Source organism: Rhinoderma darwinii, chromosome 1 (genome assembly GCF_050947455.1).
Source record: "Rhinoderma darwinii isolate aRhiDar2 chromosome 1, aRhiDar2.hap1, whole genome shotgun sequence".
Lineage (NCBI taxonomy): Eukaryota > Metazoa > Chordata > Amphibia > Anura > Rhinodermatidae > Rhinoderma > Rhinoderma darwinii.
Window position 1 is genome coordinate 79,177,475 of NC_134687.1, and position 25,611 is coordinate 79,203,085.

General features: G+C 41.3%; 1 protein-coding gene across 1 annotated transcript in view; it reads right to left on the reverse strand.

The window, feature by feature from the left end:
- The window catches only part of DLC1 (DLC1 Rho GTPase activating protein), a 418,348-nt gene that overhangs the window by 361,163 nt on the left and 31,574 nt on the right, over positions 1-25,611 (reverse strand). Inside the window, exon 2 of the mRNA XM_075860021.1 lies at positions 8,854-9,009. Coding sequence (XP_075716136.1) covers positions 8,854-9,009 — 156 coding nt within the window. The remainder of the gene's footprint in view (positions 1-8,853; positions 9,010-25,611) is intronic.

A 25,611-nucleotide genomic window follows, 5' to 3' on the forward strand; every position in this document is an offset into this window, starting at 1 on the left:
GATTTTCCACATTCTGAAAACGGATGAACTATCCAACGGATATGTCACCAGTACATGATCTGTGGGGGTCCGACACACGGACACCGCACCGATCAGCTGGTCCGTGCCTCCGTGCATCGGACGTACATGCTAGAAGCAGATGGTTCTGGCTACAGAATAGCGGCCGAGCTGCAGCTCTGCTCCTATTCAAATGAATAGGAGCAGACCTGCAGTTCTGCCGCACAGCCGCTATGCTATGTACAGAGCCAACTGTTTCCAGACACCATACATAGCATTATGTTCCAGAACATCTGGTGCCCGGAGGCAGCCAGAGTGGCGGATTGATGTTGCACCTACACCGATCATATACTGATTACCTAACTGGTGGATAGGTCATCAGTTGTCAGAACGTGGGAAGAAAAAAAAAAAAAAAGGAATGAAAACTTACTTTTTGACCAGAAAAAATTGCAGCGCTAATTAAAAGAAATAATTAAAAAAAAAGGGTTGTTGAGTTATTTTTTGTTTTTATAGTAAGGCCAAAAGCTAGATTTGACAATATAGTGAAAATAATACACCAGTTGTGTGATACATGCCGCTAATAAGGTGGTAATATATTCATATAAAGGCAGGCACACTGCCTTATTTTTTATAGACTTTTTATGTTCAGATTATAGCCATATTCCATCTAGAACACACAATCTTTGATCATATGGACCACAATACGGTGCAGAATACAGTTTTTTATTACGCACTACTATCCACAAGAGTAGAATCCTTCGGTCGGCTCAGGCTCTGACACAATAAAGGGCCCGAAGGTCAAGCAGAAGTTGCCCCCATTTAGAGCTGAATTTTGAGCCAATCACTTGTCACTAGGGTCTATTTCTTATGGGCTGATTCACTAAAAACCTATTACACATTATTGATGATATGTCCTGTGTTTGTAATGATAAATTAGATTACCATATAAGTTAAAGAAGGTGTGCACAAGTTCTGTATAGATCAGTGTTTCCCAACCTGTGGCTCTCCAGCTGTTACCAAACTACAACTCCCATCATGCACTAACATCTTGTGACTGGGAATTGTAGTTTAGCAACACCTAGAGAGCCACAGGTTGGAGAACACTGGTATAGTAGGAAAATGGGTCCATAAAATCATTTCCTCTGGTTGGCCCAACAAACCCCAGTCCTGATAACAGATAACAAACAACATTTAACGCCTTAAGGACACAGCCTGTTTTCGCCTAATGGACCAGGCCATTTTCCTCAAATCTGGCATGTGTCACTTTATGTGATAATATCTTTGGAATGCTTTTATTTTTCCAAACGATGCGGAGTTTATTTTATCGTGACACGTACTTTAAGTTGTTGGTAAAATTTGGTCGATACATTCCGTTTTTATTTGTGAAAAATTACCAAAATGTTGAGAAAATTTGCACTGGCGATGGTGCGGCCTCAACTACTGAGCCCGCATTTTCAAAACAACGTATCAGTACGTTGTGTTGCGTTAAGTACTAGTACGTTGGATGTTATTAAGGAGTTAAAAATCATTGGGCTGATGAAGTTTTGTAGGCAGTGAAATTATTACATAACTTGTTTGTTTTATGTGGGGGAAAAAAATATAAAAAAAATATATATTTTTTATGTTTAGGTTTATGGTCTGAGAATACAGTTTCACACTCTGATGAAGAATTTTGATTCATTATTTTTTTAATTACGTACTGATATTTTTTCATATAAATCCACCTAATGAAACTGAGTTTTCATTTTTTTTATTTTATTGTATTTTTATGTTTCTATTTTTACTGTAATGTGAATTACATTTCAAACTGTAATATAAAGCTTACACCTTATTACTGAAGAGACAAATCCTCATATATTGTAAGCTCTTGTGAGCAGCGTCCTCACTCCTTTTGTAAGAATTGTAAATTAGTTTTGTCACTATGTAATAGCTGATATTGTCTGCTGTCTGTACATGTTCCCTCTGAATTGTAAAGTGCTGCGGATTACTATAATAATTTTCTGCTATGAAATGCAAACAAATGAATAATAATGAAGAAAGTCAATTTAATGAAGATCTTCATGTAATATAATAACTGGACGATAGTGACCTCTAGAGTCTTCTCTGTGTTGTAACAGCTTGCAAAAACAAAGCGTACTCCATTAATAGAATCATTGTCCTAGGTCTCTCACAGTGGCGTAACTACCGCCGTAGCGGCTGCTACGGGGCCAGCGGCATGAGGGGGCCCGTGTCGCCCGCCGGCACGGGCCCCCACCATGGCTGGAGGCTCCGCTATCAGCCGCTATGGCTACTACAGCGCGATGCCACTGAACACTACGGCAGAGCAGGGAGGTATCTCCCCGCTCTGCCATTAAGCAAAAGACATGTATCCCCTATCCACAGGATAGGGGATACATGTGTGATCGCTGGCATTGATAGGGAGAACGGGGGACTGAGAGTCCCCTGAAGTTCTCCATCACAAACCTCGGACTTCCGGGGTCTGTGTCGGCAGCTCCGTAGAAATTAATGGAGCGCCGGTCGCGCTTGTGCGCATGCGTGACCAGCGCTCCTTTCATTTTTATTGAGCTGCGCAGACGCCGGAAGTCAGAGGTTAGTCATGAAGAACTTCGGGGGACTTTCAGTTCTCCCTATCGCTGCCAGCGATCACACATGTATCCCCTATCCTGTGGATAGGGGATACATGTATTTTGTAGGACACACTGTAGGTCGCATTTTTTTGGGAGGGGGGACGCTGTATGGCGTTCCCTACAGGGGGGGGGGTGCTGTATGTCGTTCCCTACAGGGGGGGCTGTATGGCGTTCCCTACAGGGAGGGGCTGTATGGCGTTCTCTACAGGGAGGGCTGTATGGCGTTAGCACCATACAGCCCCCTCTGTAGAGAACGCCATACAGCCCCCCTGTAGATAACGCCATACAGCCCCCTCTGTAGATAACGCCATACAGCCCCCTCTGTAGATAACGCCATACAGCCCCCCCTGTAGGTAACGCCATACACCCCCTCTGTAGATAACTCCATACAGCCCCCTGTAGATACGCCATACACCCCCTCTGTAGATAACGCCATACAGCCCCCCCCTGTAGGTAACGCCATACACCCCCTCTGTAGATAACTCCATACAGCCCCCATTGTAGATAACGCCATACAGCCCCCTTTGTAGATAACGCCATACAGCCTCCTCTGTAGAGAATGCCATACAGAGTCCCCCCTGTAGATAACGCCATACAGAGTCCCCCCTGTAGATAACGCCATGCAGCCCCCTCGGTAGATAACGCCATACAGAGTCCCCCCTGTAGATAACGCCATACAGCCCCCTTTGTAGATAACGCCATAAAGCCCCCTCTGTAGATATCTACAAAGGGGGCTGTATGGCGTTATCTACAGGGGGGACTCTGTATGGCGTTATCTACAGTGGGGGCTGTATGGCGTTATCTACAGGGGGATGTATGGCGTTCTCTACAGGGGGGCTGTATGGCGTTCTCTACAGAGGGAGCTGTATGGCGTTATCTATAGAGGGGGCTGTATGGCGCTATCTACAGAGGGGGCTGTATGGCGTTATCTACAGGGGGGCTGTATGGCATTATATACAGAGGGGGCTGTATGGTGTTATCTACAGAGGGGGCTGTATGGCGTTATCTACAGGGGGGCTGTATGGTGTTATCTACAGGGGGGGCTGTAAAAAAGGCACTATCTACAAGGGGTGTTTGTGTGACACCCAGGGGAGGGTGAGCCCCAGTCAAAAGTTTGCTATGGGGCCCAGTCTTTCCTAGTTACGCCCCTGGTCTCTCAACATCGTGCGGCTTGAGTTGACCTTAAAGAGGCTCTGTCACCATATTATAAGTGTAATAAGAAGAATTATTATCCCATTTCTTAACCCAGAAAATGCAAGACAAATAATGCACGATGCCGTCCAAAATAAGATAATAGGACAAAACAAAACAAAAAAGATCAATGGACAAAACCAGCACACTCTGGGTAAAACAGTTAGTATCAAAATTAATTACAAAATATGTTTAATAATTTAAAATATATGACATTGGTCATTAGCAGAATAAACTACAAAAAGCAATTATCAATGGCTTGCAATAAATACAATTTAAATATAATAATTACAATAGTGTATATACATGGATCCAACAAGTCCTTATCTATTCCAGAACATAATCAAAGGACCCCGTGCATAGAGATGTTAAACTTGGTTAATAAGTCATCCAAATGTAAGTGAGGGTAAAAGGAACTTGTAGATATATGCCAAGATGAAAAGGCAATGAGATCCCTTAAGAGATTGATAGCATAAAGTTCCCTTCATATGTTATGGGAGAGAGATGTAATTAGCTCCCCAAACTGAACCAGCGAGATGCAATTCAAGCCTCGTGGCTGGGTATTAGTCCACCCATACCTCAAGATTTGGAGTATAACGAAGGTCCCAATAGCGTCCTTCAAGACGGGGTGCAGTAAGCAGGGCAAAGTTCGGGCATTCCTCAATCCACCTCGATATCCAACATAGACCTCACGGCTTGATCTGGATTTGTCTGCCTTTGCACATCTACGCTTTCAGGCGTGGTGCAGGATCTAATTGACTTGTACCAGCATGGGGTTAGCTCCAAGTTAGCTATAAGTGCCCTATCTCCTACATAATGTGATCGGCACTGTAATGTAGATAACATCAGTGGTTTTTATTTTGGAAAAACGATTATTTTTTAGCAAGTTATGAGCAATTTTAGATTTATGCTAATTCGTTTCTTAATAGACAACTGGGTGTTTTTTACCTTTTGACCAAGTGGGCGTTGTAAAGAGAAGTGTATAACGCTGACCAATCAGCATCATACACTTCTCTTTATTCATGTCCTTTTGTATTCACTGCACAGCATGATCTTGCGAGATCATGCTGTGCTGTCACATACACCCACATTAACTTTACTGAAGTGTCTTGAGAGTGAATAGACATTGCCTGCAGCCAGGACGAGATGTCTATTCACACTCCCGAGACTTCGGTAAAGTTTCTGTGAATAACAGCACAGGGTGATCTCGCGAGAGATTTGTGAGTAAGTCCCACACAAACTTTACCGAAGTGACGGGGGTGTAAATAGACATCACGTCCTGGCTGGAGGCAATGTCTATTCACTCTCAAGACACTTCAGTAAAGTTAATGTGGGTGTATGTGACAGCACAGCGTGATCTCGCGAGATCACGCTGTGCAGTGAATACAAATGGACATGAATAAAGAGAGTGTATGACGCTGATTGGTTATACACTTAAACGCCCAGTTGTCTATTAAGAATCTAATTAGCATAAATCTAAAATTGCTCATAACTTGCTCAAAAATGATAGTTTTTCCAAAATAAAAACCTTTCCTGTTATCTACATTACAGCGCCGATCAGATTATGTAGGAGATAGGGCACTTATAATGTGGTAACAGAGCCTCTTTAAATTGGCCATAGACAAGAGAATTTACCATTATTGATATATATTCCTATACGAATGCTCATTGATAGTTAGCTATAAAAAATTTAATATCTGCAAAAATGTCCTTGTATTGCCGCACATGTATTTTCTTGCGTGATAGTTGATTTAAAAGGAAAACTTTACACAACATATGAAATCGAAATAAAGTGTTGCACAGGAAATGTTAAAAAAAAAAGGGGCAGCAGTGCAAAAATAGTTCAGTGAAAAAAGCTGGATTCTTTTTCACCCATATGTGTGACGTTTCAGCCTAACCTCAAGGGGTTTTCTCAAAGCTTCGGCTGATATCGGTACATAAAGAATGCAATTTTTTTCACAAAAGTATTTTTGGAATACTGCCTATTTTTCAGATTTTTGTATTTCTTGGACACTTGCGCTATTGATTCCCCAGATGGAGAGGTGTGACGGAATCCATGAACGGAGTCCCGACGCAGATGTGAACGGAGCCTTAATTGGGATTCTGGGACCTGACTTGTGGAATCATGATGCTTTCTTCTTTTCTTGGTTTAGATACAATTTTATCAATAGAAAATAATAATTCCATAGCACAGTCCCAGTAAGTTCAATGAGAGTAAGCTGCAATTGCGCTGCAATACCAGACACAGCCACATTGACAAAGGTGACGCTGTGACAGCGGAAGGGGCCATGGCTCTCCACCAACAGCAGACATTAATGCTATATCCTGAAGCACAGAAATCCTTTAAAGTGTCACTGCACTAAACTTTACTTAGTAGCTTCATCAGCCGATTTGTTTGTTTTTATTGTTACAATTTTTATGAATTTACCTGTTTGTTCTATTTCAGGACCCCTCAAATTCGTCCAGCACAGTCCGTTGCTACGGCTATTCCGTTTTCAGCTCCAGGGATGCTGAAGACGAAATGGAGCCGTGTGTGGGCAATGGTATTAGTTAAAGTTGAAGAGTATAACTTCAAGGTAAAGCTACACATTAATGTAGTGAAATCTTAGTGTCAGTATTTACTACTAATCGCATAGCCCTGGTGATTTTCACCCCCACTCTAATACAAAACGCCAGTGATCGTCTGTCCACTGTCTCTAACATCATGTCCTCTCTCTATCTGAAACGGAATCTTTCTAAAACTGAGCTTCTTGTGTTCCCACCATCTACTAACCTACCTAAACCTGATGTCTCCATCTCAGTGTGTGGCACTACCATAGCTCCTAGGCAGCACGCCCGCTGTCTTGGAGTCCTTTTTGTATTTCACACATTTAATCACTTTCACGCTCCTGTCACTTTCACCTGAAAAACATCTCCAGAATCCGCCCTTTTCTTACTGTGGAAACTGTGCCAAAACTCTCATTGTCGCTCTGATTCACTCTAGTAATGAGTAACATTAGTCAGGACGAAATCGGTCTTCCCCTCACTAAACTCCCCCCTCTCCAATCTATCCTTAATGCAGCAGCCGGGCTCATCTTTCTGACCAACCGCTACACCAACACCTCTACCCTGTGCCAGTCACTGCACTGGTTGCCCATACCCTTCAGAATTAAATTCAAACTTATTACTGTCACCCACAAAGCTCTCTACAGTGCTGCACCTCCTTACATCTCTGTCTCTGACTCTACCCGTGCTCTATGTTCTGCCAACGACCTTAGATTAATCTCTTCCATAATCCGAACCTCCCACTACCATCTCCAAGATTTCTCTCGTGCTGCACCCGTCCTCTGGAATGCGCTACCCCAGACAATCAGATTAATTCCCAATATCCAAAGTTTTAAACATGCCCTGAATACACATCTTTTTAGGCAGGCCTATAACATTCCCTAATCTGACTCCTCTTCTTTGTCCCCCTTTATATTAGTCCTCAGAACCTGACCTCCTCATTCTGCAGTATCCCCCACACTCCTGGCACCCTAATGTACTTCATGTCTGTCATACACCAATATTGGCTGGTGACCGGCTCATGCAGCTTTGTGTGTACTACCCCATATGTATATAAAGATGGCTGGACCATTGTACTTAACAAGCACTTTTTACATTTTGTGTCTCCCTTATTTCCTCATAGATTGTAAGCTCTTGTGAGCAGGGTCCTCACTACTCTTGTGTGAAATGTTAATTAGTTTTGCCAATATGTACATGTTCTCTCAGAATTGTAAAGTGCTGCAGAATATGTTGGCGCTATATAAATGGAGATTATTATTATCATTATTATTATTATTATTATTATTATTATTATTATTATTATTTTGTGGTAACTGGTAACATTTCACATTTAAACTGTAAGTTTTATCTATGTTCCAAATTTTTTATTTTATTTTTGCTGAATATTGCTGTCAGAAGAGATTTCACAGATTGTTAATATAATTGTTGCCAAACTAATGTCTCAAATAATGATTCTGTGCACAAACCCCTCTTGCCACCTAACAAATGTCAAACCAAACCATGATTTTAACTAAACGTGATAAAGGCAAGAAGCGATTCTGGATTCAAACACATGGGAAAAAGTAGAAATGGCAGGATAATCATCTAAGTGATCATCTGCCAAAACAGAAATGTTTAATGGAAGATAAATCTTTAGTCCCATAATCTGGTATGGGATACAAAGATTTTAAGTTTAATTGTAGTATGTTGTTGGCATTAGGCAATGACTGTGGAGAAATGCCAAAATTATGAGAGGTAACAGATATTAGGGTCGACATGGTGCAGATCATTGACGTACAGCAGTCCAGTAATTTAATCTGCTAGATGAACCCATTGGAAATGACAATAAATGTGCAAGTAAAAGGAATATATAATATAAGGTAATATTGGATACATTTACCACAAGAAATTTCCAAAATACATTTCATCATGTCAATTGTTTCCAATGCTAACCATAACATATAAACCCTAAATAAATGTTGGGCTTGAAGACATATTTATCCTTTCGTCTCTTGTACTTGACTATGACTTCCAAACAGTCTGTAGGATTTAAAGGGTAACTAGACTTTTTAAAAATATTTGACATGTCATAGTGACACATCAGAAGTTTTGATCGGTGGTGGTCCGAGCACTGAGACCCCCACCGATCGCTAAAACGAGGATACAGAATCGCATAGATGAGCGCTGTGCTGCTTAATTTCTGATCAGCTTTCCTCAAAAAGCTGAGCAAACGGTGTACAGACACATAAAGTTTCTATTGAGCCCTGCATCAAAAGAAAAACGGTCTGAAACAAAGCAGCACATCGCTCACCCTAATGCTTCTCCTGCTTCTTTTACCGATCGTTGGGGGGGGTCTCAATTCTTAGACCCCCATCGATCAAAACTTCTGACATGTCAATATGATAAGTCAAAAGATGTTTAAAAGTTTAGTTACACTTTAAAGAAGCAATATGTGATAGCCGTTCAAAGCAATAAGTGATTTAACAGTAAAATATCTAATTTATGTAATGCTTACTTGTGTAGATTGGAGATATCTTTGACTGAAAACTTGTTTCCGGGACAGAGATGGAGAGGTAAGCGCATTGTCTATGTCTTGGTCCAGCTGATCCAGCTTCATTATTAGCAGTACCATAGAATCCAGTCTTGATGGATCTCTACCTTGTCTAAATTTCTAGAAAAGAAGTAGAATCTAATATTAATGGGTTTCCCATAAACTAAAATAACATTGTTACTGTATATTTGCAGAAATATGAAAAATGGATTATTATTTAGTAGTGTCCTCTATATTCTTTATTACAAAATGTGAAACATTTCCCATTTCTGTGCTAATATTTTTAACTTTTCACACTTAGGGTATGTTCACACGAGGTCATTACGTCCGTGATTGGCAGACGTATTTCGGCCGCAAGTACCGGTCCAAACACAGTGCAGGGAGCCGGGCTCCTAGCATCATAGTAATGTACGACGCTAGGAGTCCCTGCCTCGCTGCCGGACAACTGTCCCGTACTGTAATCATGTTTTCAGTATGGGACAGTTGTCCGGCAGCGAGGCAGGAACTCCTAGCGTCGTACATAACTAGGATGCTAGGAGCCCGGCTCCCTGCACTGTGTTCGGACCGGTACTTGCGGCCGAAATTCGTCCGTCAATTACGGACGTAATGACCTCGTGTGAACATACCCTTACAGTTGCAGGAAGTTGAGATATGGGACATTGGTTGGTTCGTTCCACATACGATAGCTGGTGTCTACTACTGTTCTGATGTAGCATGCCTGTTTTCTGTTTGATTACTTATAAACCTGACAAAAAAAGACCTCCGTTTGTCCTTCTATGAAATCCTAGGACTATGGAGTTACTGCATGGATCTGTAGACTGCAATAGGTGCCTTATTATGGTAAAACTAAATCAATTTTGACTTGGTAACCCTGCAGAATTACTATTTTGTTAATGAGAAAAATAAAATCTCCAGTTCACCAATTCTCCAGTGTGTTTAGATGATACAAGAGGAGAGGGGTTAACTTCAGACTCTCTACATCTACATTTTTTTTTATTTTGGGCAGGTCTATGTTTGTGAACCACAATTATACTTTGCATATTTATCATCTTCTATAAATACAAAATAACATAGTCTGAATAACCTTCCATTAAAGTTGGTTTAGAAGATACAGTATTTGCTTCATAGTAACATCTTATAATAATAATTATTATTATTAATATTACAATTATTATCATTATTTAATAAACCAGTATGAAAATATCACAGCCTTGGCCCTCAATAACAAAGTTACAGGAGAAAGAGAAGAAAAGACAGACGCAGCCGTTTTTCCCATGGGCACTGGACACCTGCAAGGAATCATAACAAGATAGTTTCATAAAGCATCCAAAGTCTCTTCCAGTGTGGTTAGCCAAGTCCTAGTTTTGATACACACAATTCTTCCAGCAAAAGATTCATGTGACTAACATTTGTTTTCAACAAGATACTTGGACAGCATATTTATAGAGTGTATACATTTCCATAAGCATGTCCTTAGAACAACGGAGAATTATTCCTAGTAAATTGCATTACTTTTTTATTTGGCTACAAGAAATATTGCAAAATAAACAAAAAAAAAAGCCTGTTGAGATATAACTAGTACACAGTATATAAAATTGTGAATACTGTAGTTCACAATGTAATACTGTAGTTCACAATGTAATTCTCTAATGTTCTCTAATGTTTTAGCCAAGATTAAGCCATATAACAATCTTCTGCATAATCTAAAAAAATCGAAATTCAATTCAATTTTTGACTGGAGTTAGCCACCTCTCTTAAATCACCCTCAAGCAAAATCCAAGTATCTCTATGCTGATATTACTATGTTGTCATAAGTCAACCAAGTGCCACTAATATTTATTTATTTTATTTACTTATATAGCGCCAACATATTCCGTAGCACTTTACAGAAGTTGTCACACTGACTGTTGCAGTTTGGCTTACAATTTAAACACCATATCTGTTCATTTTTTGGAGTGTGGGAAGAAACCAGAGCGTCATGTCCAACGGGGTTGTGGTTCCACTGTGCTACTCCGCCGGAACGGAGTAGCTACTGGCCAGACTAACTTTATCAATTTAATTTACTTTGTACTACTGTTCAGGATTTACACTTGCCTTGTCATTTCATCATTTCTCAGCTCATTTCTCAGCTCAAATTGGCTCAATGTTGTATTTATCTTTGCATTTTTGGTATATTTTAAATGGATGAAATAAAATGTATATTGTTTTACATTTATTCCGAATAGTTGTGGTTTTTATGCTCCTTAAAGGTTTAATGTAGGTTCGACATATGTGTTTGGAATTTAACCTTTCTTTGTAATTGGACAATATATAGGAGACTTCCTTTAATAGTCCAGGGTATGCAGGGATAGGCTGGGGACACTATTACTGTTGCACGCGCTGGACCTTTAAGAGACTGCCAGAGCAAGTGTGCACATCTACAGGCAGTTCGTGCTCTTCCTCACATAGTTTAGAGCTTACCAGCGTCCCGGAGGAGGAGGCGCCGGCAAGCACAGTTTAGCTGGCGGCTACGACCGCCAGCAGGAGTGGAATATTGGCGGTCAGTGGTAGTAGTCTCTCCTATCAACCCTAGGTGCTGGAGTTTCCAAGCTTCTGAGGACACGGACGCACAAAATGACCCTTTCTCCCACAGTACATACACAACCGCTGTTGGTCTGATAGTCTGACGCGGTCAACTTGCATAGGCTCTTCAAAAGGTAGTAGCGGAAGGAGGTAGCAGGGGTCTTTGAAAATTAGGCGCCAGTCTAGGAGACTTTCTCTTTCGAAGGGCTGCTTGAAAGCGTTCCTGAAACCTCAGGTATATGCGGGCTCATCTTTGATCCTACTGGTAATCCTTGCAGAAGACCGCTACCAGGACCTCGTTGTTCCAGGCAAGCTCCGCTGCAACGGTGCAAAATTGTTTGGCGTTTTCTCCTGCCATCGAACCTCCTCGACGAAGGGACAGAAGGGAAATAGCGGCTGAAGATGTTTGGTCTGGTTCCTCGAAGATGATATGAAAGGTGTCCATGAAGAGCTGCAAGTTTACAGACTCCGGTTCCCCACATTTCCAGAGGGGATTCACCCATGCCAAGGCCTTTCCAGACAAACTGAAGTCGATGAAGGCTATTTTCGTCTGCTCTGAAAGAAACAGATGGGCATGCAATTTGAAGTGGATCCTGCACTGGTTGAGGAAGCCTTGTGTCATGTCTGTGGCTGCGAGCCGTCAGCTCCAATCGCCCCCTGACAGCCGCAGCCACGTGTTGGCGTCGCTGGCCCCAGCCTCCTCCTCAGGAGACACGAGCGCTCGATTCCACTGACCTCAGTCGGATCCAGTAGGCTCTTAAGGGGGCAGGGTGCACACCGGACTTTGATGAACTATGAACCCATGAGTCCCTGAACTATAAAAGGGGTCCAGACCCTTGCTTCTATGCCTGAGCGTTGTTGTCCTACCCTAAGTTTGTCTATGCGATGGTCTATTAGTGTGTTCCTGTTCCTGTATCCCATGCTATCTAGTGCCGTGCTGTGCTGGAGCCATGCTGTGCTGTATTCTACGCCTGTCCTGCTACTCCACGCCTGACGTCTACCTGCTGCCAAGTCCCAGCCAAGTCTGCTTTGCTACTTTCCGAGCTGCCACAGGTACCCTATAGAACTATAGACTCTGACCAGCGCCCTGTTGGCCAGCTGCCATACCGCCAAGGCAGTATGGCCCAGTGGGTCCACAAACCCTATGTGACTCCTCGACAGACCTTGGGATCACCTTCAAAGCGGGGTGGAAGTGGTAATTGAATTCCAGCTCCAGATCTGACTGGAGCTACGGCTGGATGAGGAGTAGATGGGGCTACAGCCTGTGGAGCTCCCAGAGTAGGAACAGGGGTGATGTCCAGGCGATTGGTTATGGCGTTAACTGCTTGCATTAGCTGATCCTGGCGGAGACAGAAGTCTCGCATATCCTCCTGCATAACCTGAACAGTAGTCTTGGGTTTGCCAGCAGGGTCCATGGCCTGAGCAAACTGTCACGTCCAATGGGGTTGTGGATCCACTGGACTACTCCCCTGGAACGGAGTAGCTGCTGGCCAGACAGATGTTAGGCAGGCACAGGTAGATGCTACTTTGTTAGTAAAGGAAGGATTAGTATCTAAAACTTAGCTTTTAATATAACCTATATAAAATTGAATATCAATATAGTATTGTTTATACTGTTGTATTATTTGACATACACATCAATATCTATTCACAGTGATGAATACAGGGTTATAGTTCCTTGAATGTACAGCAGGGTTGTAAAGGATCTGCCAGGCACAACTTCTGTGTATACGCCCATAGGTAATCAGTCTGCACCTGTGTCTATTTCTCTGAGACTGACTCCATCTTCCACCACTCAGGATGGCAGGCTTAGGAGTGGGAGAGCCTATCGCAGCCTGGCCAGACGGAGCTAGTGTGAAGGATGGAGTGGACAGAAGTTAATGTTTATAATAATTTTCTTTCTTTAATAAAATATAGACTATAGAGTTGTGTACATAATTGTGATGAAGCAATAGTAATAGGATTAGATAAGTATACGTGGCAAGATGGCCCCTGAACAGGGACTACGCACTAATAAAATAACAAGTCACTTCCTGGTATGAACGAACTATGAACTAGGAAGACATATCTAAAGGACCAGATAAGGGTGAACCTATCCATGGATGACACAAGTATCAAGAGGCTTACAGTGATACGTGCTTTTATAAAAGTGTGATAACATGTACCCACCCCCAGGAGAAAGGGGATATATAGAACAAATGTGTCTAATAAATAAGCCAGCGACGCCTGATGCTGAGTGAGGAGCTTTGTACCAGACTCTGTGTGGTGTGATTCCTTTCGTACGAACTCAGCGTATTATCCCTGCCGGTTGAGACTGATTAGTACCCGAACACTAGCTCCCGCCCTCTGTCTATTAATACCTGCCTTTCCTGTTCCTCCTTTGCTTGTGATTCTTCTTGTGTGGTTTCCTGGCCCAGCTACAGCTTCTAACTATTCGATCCTGCTCCATACTGACCCTGGCTTACTGACTTCTCTCCTGCTCTGCGTTTGGTACCTCGTTCACTCCTGGTTTAACTCGGCTCGTTTACCACTCTTGTTGCTCACGGTGTTGCCGTGGGCAACTGCCCCATTTCCCTTAGCTTTGTGTACCCTTGTCTGTTTGTCTCGTGCACTTACTGAGCGTAGGGACCGCCACCCAGTTGTACCCCGTCGCCTAGGGCAGGTCGTTGCAAGTAGGCAGGGACAGAGTGGTGGGTAGATTAGGGCTCACTTGTCCGTTTCCCTACCCCCAGCATTACAAGGGTAGGCTTGGATCATATGAACTTGCACAATGGCATTCTGTCTTTCCCTTAAGCCTCACTCTCAACCCTCACTGTTGACAACACACCGGGCACTCTTTCTGAAAAGAACGACCCTAATATTGTGATCGTTTCCCTAACTGAAGCTCCAGCTCCTACGCGTTTCCCCAGTTACATACTGGTTTGTCAGGGAGGTATTGAGCATAGCAGTGTAGCAGATCATATGGCAGTGGCAGCGAGTGCTTCTAAACACACTCCTTTTATATGTCAGGTAACGCTGCCTCTTCCGGGCGCCCGGCCGTCGGACATTCAATCGGTCGCAACTTCGCAAGCACTGATACGTCATCAGTCTCACATTGACATCGCCTCCTCACTCCCTCCCCAGTGGGCCAGATTATCGGTGTCTATACAGGGATTTCTTCAGCTATATTCCTATTGGCTAAATGTTTCCTTATTTCATAGTGTGCGTACACATTTAATCATTGTGCTCATTAGGGCATATTCGAAGAGCTCCATTCTTCTAACCATACATTGCTGTAATGTCCTATTTTGCCAAAATTGGATACTAGATCCATTATTAAAACATGGTTTTCAAATTATTATTGTTTTTGCATATTCTGGGTGAACAACTCCACATAGTATAGGGATGGTAAGATATAGATTCCACTATGGGAATATTGTTACAAGAAGTCTCACAAGAATTTAAGGAAAATCGAGCCTATACCTTTCCAACTAGTAAAAATTACCATAGGGACACTGAAACTGAAATCTCATCCTCAGAAGCGGAGGGCTCCGATGCAGAGAGAGACCCTCAATATGGAGATAGAGGTGGTAGGGTGAATAGGACCCCTAGGAATTACCAAAGAGGATCAATAGAACAGGGGGAAGAGGTAGGAATTACCAGGGGAATCAACAAGATTTTTTATCTCGACCCCCATCCATAGGCCAATACCAGCTACGAAACAGAAAATAACACGACATAAGATCTATACCACCATTAAAAAAAACGAGGTGATTCACTTATCCAAATATAATCTTAGTAACTCTGAATTGTCCGTTTTGGAGAGGGGTCTGTCCTTTGACCCAACGAATAAATATGACTCGTTCGCCTGGACAAAGGACATAGCCCTTTTCTCCAGAAAATTGCACTGGCATAAATTCTTTAAAGAAAAGACAAGAGAACATGTCAGGAATAGGATCTTGAACTGGAGGATTTAGCTACTGCAAGAGATCTGTCAGACCTAATAGAGGACAATATAAGAGATAGGGCTAAGGGTCCATTTACTAACCTGAGATTAACCAGCAAACAAATGCCGCCAATTTGCAATAACCCTAATATTGAGATATTTAGTAAACTAGTTGAAAAAAATCTGAGGACACTGGAGAGTTATAAAGTAGAATATGCAAACATGTCAAGAGAAGAGACAAGAATTTTACAAATTTTATCCAATAATAGAGAGATTACAATTAAACCTTCAGACAATGTGGTTGTAATGGACACTGGGAATTATGTGGATATGTGCAAAAGGGTACTAAATGATCCAGACACATATAAACACCTAAGAGACCGTCCGATGGCCATATTCAGGGGACAACTGAAAGAAATTGTGGATATGGCACTGTCTAAAGGATTAATCAATAAAATGGAAGATCAGTTCCTATGGCCTGAATTCCCTAAAATAGCAACGTTCTACACAACCCCCAAAATCCATAAGGGGACTGACCCAATAAAAGGGAGACCGATAGTCTCTGGTATAGATAGTTTGAATCAAAACATAGGCATCTATATTGATAAAATTCTACGCCCATTTGTCCTCAGTCTCCAATCCTATATTAGAGATACAACTGACCTCCTGTTGAAGTTAGAAGGTATTATAATGCAAGACAATATGATCTTTGCATCAATTGATGTTGAAGCATTATATAGCTCAATTCAACACCATATAGAACTTGAAGCAATATCTCAGTATTTGAAAACAAGAGGAAATCATTTAAGGGGACATAACTCATTTGTAATTGAACTAATTGAATTAAACTTAACAAAAAAAAAAAAGTCCTCTTTGGTGGGCAATATTACCACCAGCTCAGGGGCATGGCTACGGGGAGCCCTTGTGCCCCCTCTCATGCTAATTTACTCCTGGGCTGGTGTGAAGAAAATGTAGTCTTCTCAGAGGTAAATATCAAATGGCAGGAGTCAATAGGTCTTTGGCTGAGATTTATAGATGACATATTCATTCTATGGATAGGGACTCAGACAGACTTTGATCAGTTTGTATCTGATCTCAATATAAATCAAATTGGTCTCCGTTTCACCTCAGAGAGTGACCCCAATAGTCTGGCATTTTTAGATGTTAGGCTATCAAGAGGGACAGGAGGTAAAATTGAAACTGAGGTTTTTAGGAAGTCTACTGCAACTAACAGTGTCCTGAGATGGGAGAGTGCCCATCCATATGCCCTAAAAAAATGGATAGCGTAGGGACAATACATCCATCTCAGGAGAAACTGTTCAAATACTAAAGACTTTCCTGGCACAAGCAGCTGACATGAGAGACAGATTCCGCCAGAGCGGTTATCCTGACCAGATTCTCAGAGAAGCATTTACAAATGCACTAAACACCAAAAGAAGAGAGCTACTCATACTAAAAGCAAGAATAGCTGCAAAAAAACTATAATATACGTATCATAGAGACCTAGGATGGGGCTCATAAAAAAGTCAGAGAAATCATTCAGAAACATTGGAGGATCCTTATGGAGGACAATGACTTGAAGGAAGCACTAGGTGAAAGACAACAGATTACTTTCAGGAGAAATAAAAGTCTGAGAGACATTTTAGACCAGCACCCCAAATAGACTGCTGGCATAATAGAAGATTTCTAGGGACATTCAAGTGTGGCAAATGCCTGGCATGTGAATCAATAGTAGTATCGAAAACCGTCATAAGTACAACAACTGGTAGGGAATACTCAAATAGAGAATTTATCAATTGTCTATCTAAAGGAGTCATTTACATGACGAAATGTACATGCCCAATGGACTACATTGGTTTAACGAAACGTGAGTTCAGAAGACGGATAAGGGATCATTACAACGATATCCTTAATAAAAAAAAGATACCCCAATCGCTAGGCACATATGGTCAGTACATGGAGGTAACCCTGGGGCTATTAAATTCCAGGGAATCCATCATATTGAGCCTAATCTAAGAAGGGGTAACTGGGACAGGGAGCTGTTACAGGTTGAAAGTCGATGGATTTATAGAATGAGATCAGTGGCCCCAGAAGGAATGAAAATTTGAACTATGCCTGCTTCCTCTGATACGCAAACCATGCCCATGAATACAACCATTATTGTAATGATTCACGATGGCTCAAGAGTGGGATATGTGTGAGAATGGAGATATATATGTCTTTTTGATGGTGCAATCATTCTCCCATAGTGGAATATGTATCTTACCATCCCTACATTTACTATGTGGAGTTGTTCACCCAGAATATGCAAAAACAATAATAATTTGAAAACCATGTTTTAATAATGGATCTAGTATCCTATTTTGGCAATATAGGACATTACAGAAATGTATGGCTAGAAGAATAAAGCTTTTCGAATATGCCCTAATGAGCACAATGATTAAATGTGTACGCACACAATGAAATAAGGAAGCATTTAGCCAATAGGGATATAGTTGAAGAAATCCCTGTATAGACACCGATAATCCGGCCCACTGGGGAGGGAGTGAGGAGGCGATGTCAATGTGAGACTGATGACGTATCAGTGCTTGCGACTGATTGGATGTCCGACGACCGAGCCCCCGGAAGAGGCGGAGTTACCTGACATATAAAAGGAGTGTGTTTGGAAGCACTTGCTGCCACTGCCATAGGATCTGCTACACTTCTATGCTGAATACCTCCCTGACGAACCAGTATGTAACTGGGGAAATGCGTAGGAGCTGGAGCTTCAGTTAGGGAAACGATCACAATATAAGGGATAGGTTCCAGAGACAATAGGGTCGTTCTTTTCAGAACGAGTGCCCGGTGTGTTGTCAACAGTGAGGGTTGAGAGTGAGGCTTAAGGGACAGACAGAATGCCATTGTGCAAGTTCATATGATCCAAGCCTACCCTGCTGTACATTGAAGGAACTATAACCCTGTATTCATCACTGTGAATAGATATTGATGTGTATGTTCAATAATACAACAGTATAAACAATACTATATTGATATCCCATTTTATATGGGTTATATTAAAAGCTAAGTTTTAGATACTAATTCTTCCTCTACTAACAAGTTTCAAATTTGGAAGGTCTAACGGGAATCAGCCCGTCGGTCATTAACTGGGAACTATCAATTAGATGCTACCTGGCACCTGGATGCAGGCAGATAGCAGATACTGGATACAAACTGGTGCCAGATTACTGGAAGCAGGCTGGTGCCAGGTTACTGGAAGCAGGCTGGTGCCGGATTACTGGAAGCAGGAGGCTGGTGCCGGATTACTGGAAGCAGGCTGGGGGCGGATTACTGGAAGCAGGCTGGGGACGGATTACTGGAAGCAGGCTGGGGACGGATTACTGGAAGCAGGCTGGGGACGGATTACTGGAGGCAGGCTGGTGCCGGATTACTGGAAGCAGGTCCAGGATACCGACTGGTCACTGACACAGGACACAGGATACCGACTAGTAACTGACACAGGATATGCAACAGTTGTTTTTTTTACGGAATCAATAGCGTAGTCGACTAAGCTATTGATTCTGTCAAAAAGATGGAAACCTTACGGAATGGAGATAAATGGAAACCATTACCAGCAGAAGCAATACCATTGAAATTAATAGTAATACAAATGGAAGCTATGGTTTCCATTTGCCGTTCCGTTGATGGGTTCCTCCGATGGAAAGGTCTGATGGAACCCATCAACGGAAACCGAATGCTGATGTGAACAGGCCCTTAGTCGATCTTGTTGCTGCAATAGTGGCAACCTAGGTTCTCTTGTATAGAAGTATTATTATATGTGGTGTTGATTATTTTGTGACTGCTTCTTCAACAGGCGCCTTGGTGAGTGGGAAATGGAGTTTAGTTTCAGAAGGGAAGGTCTGCTAGGCAGAGGGAATACGTTCTACTTTTGTAAAAATTGTGGAGAGTAATAATAAGAGGGAGAAAATACTCTTTTGCTCACAGTCTGGAGTATTCATGAACTTGGAGCTTCCACCCTTCAGTGGCTTGATATCCCTTATAAGATAAACTTCTTTTACATAAATGTAATACCGTGTATATATAAAGAATAATTGTTTTTAACTGTGGGCATTTCCTAACTAGAAGAACTACTATTGTATTAACTTCCTATAATTATGTATGTTTATTCCAAGAAAGCCTATCCTCACTGATGTGTCTGATGTAACGCTCACAGCTGCAGTGCTGTTGCTTTTCCCTAAAGTTGTTTCTATTTTTGATGTGTTTATATTAACATCTGTGAATGTTTTTATTTTCTAAACAGGGTGTATAACCTACAATCAATTTTACTTCCAGCAAACATGGATATTGTTATTTGGCAACCTGCTGTATTATTCATTTTATATCTCATTAATCCTCTCCGTGACCGTTCAGAAAATGCATGAGTGACAGAGAGGTCAACTGTGTAAAGGATCGCCAGTTCTGCCATCAGGAATTTAGTTGCCAAATGGAATTAGCTAAAACATACAAATGCACATAAAACACATACAGTATGTACACTACTAACCCAAAAAAGTTAGCAAAAGCTGGTTAGTTAAACTGGTAACTTACTAGAGACAAAAAAAAGTTACATTTGAGTAATAATAATTACTTTAAAGAGGTCTCACAATGATAACCACATTCTATATGTAGCATTAGGGTATATGGACCTCATAGAGGGGACTCCCCCACTCCAGGTTCCTCTCTATGAACCAAAGTGGAGAGCTCCTAATCTGGCAGACCCAACCCTTCCATGTGTTACATGGACAGTCATTCATTTGAATGGCCGCCGTGTAATACTACATTGCAGCAGTGGTTGCTTCAAAGCAAATGTCTTTCCGGCCCCAGCTTCCTATCGACAATAACAGGTCATCACCAGGGGTTTCAGAAACCGGACACACAGCGTTCAGCTGATTACCGGGCATGCCTTTTTATAAATATCGTGCCTTGCGGAAGTACTCAATCCCTTGGTGTTTTTCCTGTTTTGTTGCATTACAATCTAAAATTAAAATCAATTTTAAATTAGATTTTTTGCAATGGACCTAATAAAAAAGTTACAATTGTTACAATGGAATAAAAAACAAAATACCTTGTTTGAAAATAAATAAATACATAACATAAATAAAAGCTGAAAAATTGTAAGTGCATATGTATTCACCCCCTTTGTGTCACAAGATGTCAGTATAAATACACCTGTTCTGAAAGGCCCCTGAGCCTATAACATCACTAAGCAACATGATAGGAAACACTATATATGGCTCAAACCTAACACTTCCCATCACCCCAAGAACACCATTCCCACAGTGAAGCATGGTGGTGGCAGCGTCATGCTGTGGAGATGCTTTTTTATCAGCAGGGACTGCAAAACTGGTCAGGATTGAAGTAAAGATGGATTGCAGTAAATAGGTAAATTCTTAAAGAAAATCTGTTTGTCGGCCAGAGATCTGAGATTTGGACGGAGGTTCACCTTCCAGCAGGAAAATGACCCTAAACATCCTGCTAAAGCTACACTGGAGTGGTGTAAGGGGAAACATTTAAATGTTATAACCCACACCTCAATCCAATTGAGAATCTGTGGCCTGACTTGAAGACGCTGTACCCCGACACAACCTATCTAACTCAAAGGAGTTGGAGCAGTTTTGTCTGGAAGAATGGGAAAAATCCCAGTGTCTAGATGTGTTAAGCCAATAGAAACATACCCCAAGAGACTTGTATCTGTAATTGCAGCAAACGATGGCGCCAGAAAGCATTGACTTTCAGGGGGTGAATACTTATGCACATTAAAGTTCTCTGTTTTGTGTCTTAACTATTGTTTGGGTCAAAGAAAAAAACATTTTGCACCTTCACAGTGGTAGGAATGTTGTATAAATCAAATGGTACAAACCCCCAACAATCTATTTTTATTCAAGGTTGTAATTCAACAAAACAGGAAAAATACCATTTAGGCACTGTATTATGTTATATCACTGTAACCAAACCATGGTCCACATGAGGCTATTTATTTAATAAAAAGTCATGGACCAGACCAGACCACATCAACTCCATTGTTCATTATCATTATAGAATGGGCACATGAACAACATATAAGTCTAATATAAACATTCTAAGGGCAATTTGTTAAGGCTGGCATTTCAAACGCCAGTCTCAATGTAAAGAAAGTTGGAGTAAGATACACCTAATGTATTAGGAGGCGCATCCTCTTAATATATTAGGCCATCTCTGGCCATCCATTCCAGAGAAAATAAAATCTATCTGAGCTATGAGCCAGTTTTCTGGATAAATTATAGCAAATTTATCTGTCCGCGGTGGGCCCTCCCCTTCCAGCTAATTGAGAATGTTGCAAAGTTTTTCACGAGTTGCGACTTTTCTACTCCAGAAAACTGGCGTAGAGGGCTTCATAAATTCTCCCCAATGGGTATGGGGCCCACTGGCTCTACTCTGATGGCTATTGGTCGGATGTTAAATGTTCTTGGATATTGGGTTTCAACATGCTCTTTCGTTTTGTTACTGCAAGAGACCCCTCACCCAGCGACTTATTCCTTTTTCCTCATTAAAATAAACATGCATGTTTTCACGATGGAGTAGTAAAGATTGCTGTTGGATGAACATTAGTATAATGTGCAAATACACAGTTGTCATCAGAGGAAATAATATAATGGATAATGCAATCAACGGAGGTTAATATATTAAGACTGGCATGTCAAACACCAGTCTTAAACTAATGTACGTCAGCAGAAAATGCATCAAATATATTATGCGCACACCGTTTTAATGTTTTTGGCGCATCTTTGGCTATCCGTGCATCATAAATGCAAATCTACGCCTGCAATGAGCAGGTGTAAATTTACTCCATAACTTACACGAGTTTCTGGCGTGAGTTATGATAAATCTGCCGGTAGATTCCTCACCCTATTATTTTGAAAGTGGCATATAAAGTAGAAAAATTTCAAATTTGCAGAACACTCGCATAAACCTGTTGATATATTCCACACCAATGTATTTAACTTGATCAGCTCATGTGCAGCTTTTCAACCAATCACAAGAGGCTTTATATCACAATCTAAATGCCCTATCTCAAATATGTTAGGACCAATTTCATTGTAAGCTATTTTTCCAGAATGTTTTTGGAGTGTGGGAGGAAACCAGCCACATGTATCTTTCTGTCATGAACTATAATTGTTGTAACCTGTTTTCAGTTAAAAAAAACTTTAAAGGCTATGCAACATTTGAAATAAATATATATATATATATATATATATATATATATATATATATACACAGTGAAGGAAATAAGTATTTGATCCCTTGCTGATTTTGTAAGTTTGCCCACTGTCAAAGACATGAACAGTCTAGAATTTTTAGGCTAGGTTAATTTTACCAGTGAGAGATAGATTATGTAAAAGAAAAACTGAAAATCACATAGTCAAAATTATATATATTTATTTGCATTGTGAACAGAGAAATAAGTATTTGATCCCTTTGGCAAACAAGACTTAATACTTAGTGGCAAAACCCTTGTTGGCAAGCACAGCAGTCAGATGTTTTTTGTAGTTGATGATGAGGTTTGCACACATGTTAGATGGAATTTTGGCCCACTCCTCTTTGCAGATCATCTGTAAATCATTAAGATTTTGAGGCTGTCGCTTGGCAACTCGTATCTTCAGCTCCCTCCATACGTTTTCGATGGGATTAAGGTCTGGAGACTGGCTAGGCCACTCCATGACCTTAATGTGCTTCTTTTTGAGCCACTCCTTTGTTGCCTTGGCTGTATGTTTCGGGTCATTGTCGTGCTGGAAGACCCAGCCATGAGCCATTTTTAATGTCCTGGTGGAGGGAAGGAGGTTGTCACTCAGGATTTGACGGTACATGGATCCATCCATTCTCCCATTGATGCGGTGAAGTAGTCCTGTGCCCTTAGCAGAGAAACACCCCCAAAACATAATGTTTCCACCTCCATGCTTGACAATGGGGATGGTGTTCTTTGGGTCATAGGCAGCATTTTGCTTCCTCCAAACACGGCGAGTTGAGTTAATGCCAAAGAGCTCAATTTTAGTCTCATCTGACAACATCACCTTCTCCCAATCACTCTCAGAACCATTTGCAAACTTCAGACGGGCCTGTACATGTGCCTTCTTGAGCAGGGGGACCTTGCGGGCACTGCAGGATTTTAATCCATTACGGCGTAATGTGTTACCAATGGTTTTCTTGGTGACTGTGGTCCCAGCTGCCTTGAGATCATTAACAAGTTCCCCCCGTGTACTTTTCGGCTGAGCTGTCACCTTCCTCAGGATCAAGGATACTCCACGAGGTGAGATTTTGCATGGAGCCTCAGATCGATGTCGATTGACAGTCATTTTGTATGTCTTCCATTTTCTTACTATTGCACCAACAGTTGTCTCCTTCTCACCCAGCGTCTTACTTATGGTTTTGTAGCCCATTCCAGAGTTGTGCAGGTCTATGATCTTGTCCCTGACATCGTTAGAAAGCTCTTTGGTCTTGCCCATGTTGTAGAGGTTAGAATCAGACTGATTAATTGAGTCTGTGGACAGGAGTCTTTTATACAGGTGACCATGTAAGACAGCTGTCTTTAATGCAGGCACCAAGTTGATTTGGAGCATGTAACTGATTTGGAGGAGGCTGAACTCTTAATGGTTGGTAGGGGATCAAATACTTATTTCTCTGTGCACAATGCAAATAAATAGATATCATTTTGACTATGTGATTTTTTTTTATTTTTTTTTTTATATATATAATCTATCTCTCACTGGTAAAATTAACCTAGCCTATAAATTCTAGACTGTTCATGACTTTGACAGTGGGCAACCTTACAAAATCAGCAAGGGATCAAATACTTATTTCCTTCACTGTATATATATTTCAATAAAAATGTCTATCAGGGGGTTTGGTACAACTTTCTAAATACTTTTTCTTATTTTTTATATTTTTTTTACTTTTTGAGATACAGCTGCTTTGTATCCTGCATATCTTGCTCGGAGACCTTAATCCATCAGGTCAGCGGCACTGACGGGCTCAGTGACAGCGGGTTCCTCGTGTCCCTCGCAGGACCTGCTGTCACTAAACCCATCAGTGCCGCTGACCTGATGGATACGGGTTTCGGCGCTAGATAGAACTGCTCTGTATACAGGATACAAAGCAGCTGTAATTCAAAAAGTAAATTTTTTTTTAATGAAAACTATTTAGAAAGTTGCACCAAATACACTGATATTTTTATTAAAACACAAAGCAAAAAAAAGAAAGATTTCACAGGTGTACATAGCCTTTAATGAAAAAAGTTGTAATATATTTACAGATTGACTTTTATAAGATATGACTGGCTGCTTCGCCAGATGATGTGCTGGATACGATTCATACACAGAATTATGTTTTCTTCTGTAGCTTTTTTTTGAAGCCCTAAGGTTTATAAAATGAGTTCTTAATGACTTTCTGATGCACTCCCTCAATGACTTGGAACATCTCATTTCGTTTTATGTGGGATTTGCACATTGACAATAGAAAACTAAATTATTATTCATTTCTACACCATCTTTGAAATGTCTGGCATAATTAGAACTTTGGCCTGTGATAGAACTCCTCTCTGTTCCTTATGAATGGCGGTTTGACAATTATAGGACTAAGCTAAAGCTCTAAGCAGGATTTTGTGGGAGATTGTCTGTGCACTGTGTATGTGTCTGTGGGTACCTGACCCCAATTCATCTTGAAGCTTTTTTGTTTCCTGTCACATCTGACTACAGGGTAAAATGAATGGGAGTGCTAGAGAGCTGCCTAGAGATAGGACTGTATTAAACAGCAGTGCAAAATAATGATAAGGTATTGATGTCCACAGTGAGTAATCCAAGTAATTGGATATTGGGACTAAAGCTGTTGTCAGGTAAAGGGCAATTGTCCTGAAAGGAGTTTCTGTGAAAATATAGATACAATCAATTAAAGTAAGAACTGGATATACTTGCACTTTGTAAGATGTGTTTTGCAGCAATTTAGGAGCAGATCTCAGGACCGCCGTGGTCCATCGCTGCATTATTTTTTTACATGAAGCACATTCATTTGCAAGATATGCAGGGTAGGAATTTCCCACCAGAGTATTCGAGGATCCTCCAGGGGGCCCATGCTCTGACACAATAATGGGCCCCAAGGTCCAGCAGAGGACTTCCTCATTTGGAGCCGACTTTGGAGCCAATCACTTGTCACTAGGGTGTATTTTTTAG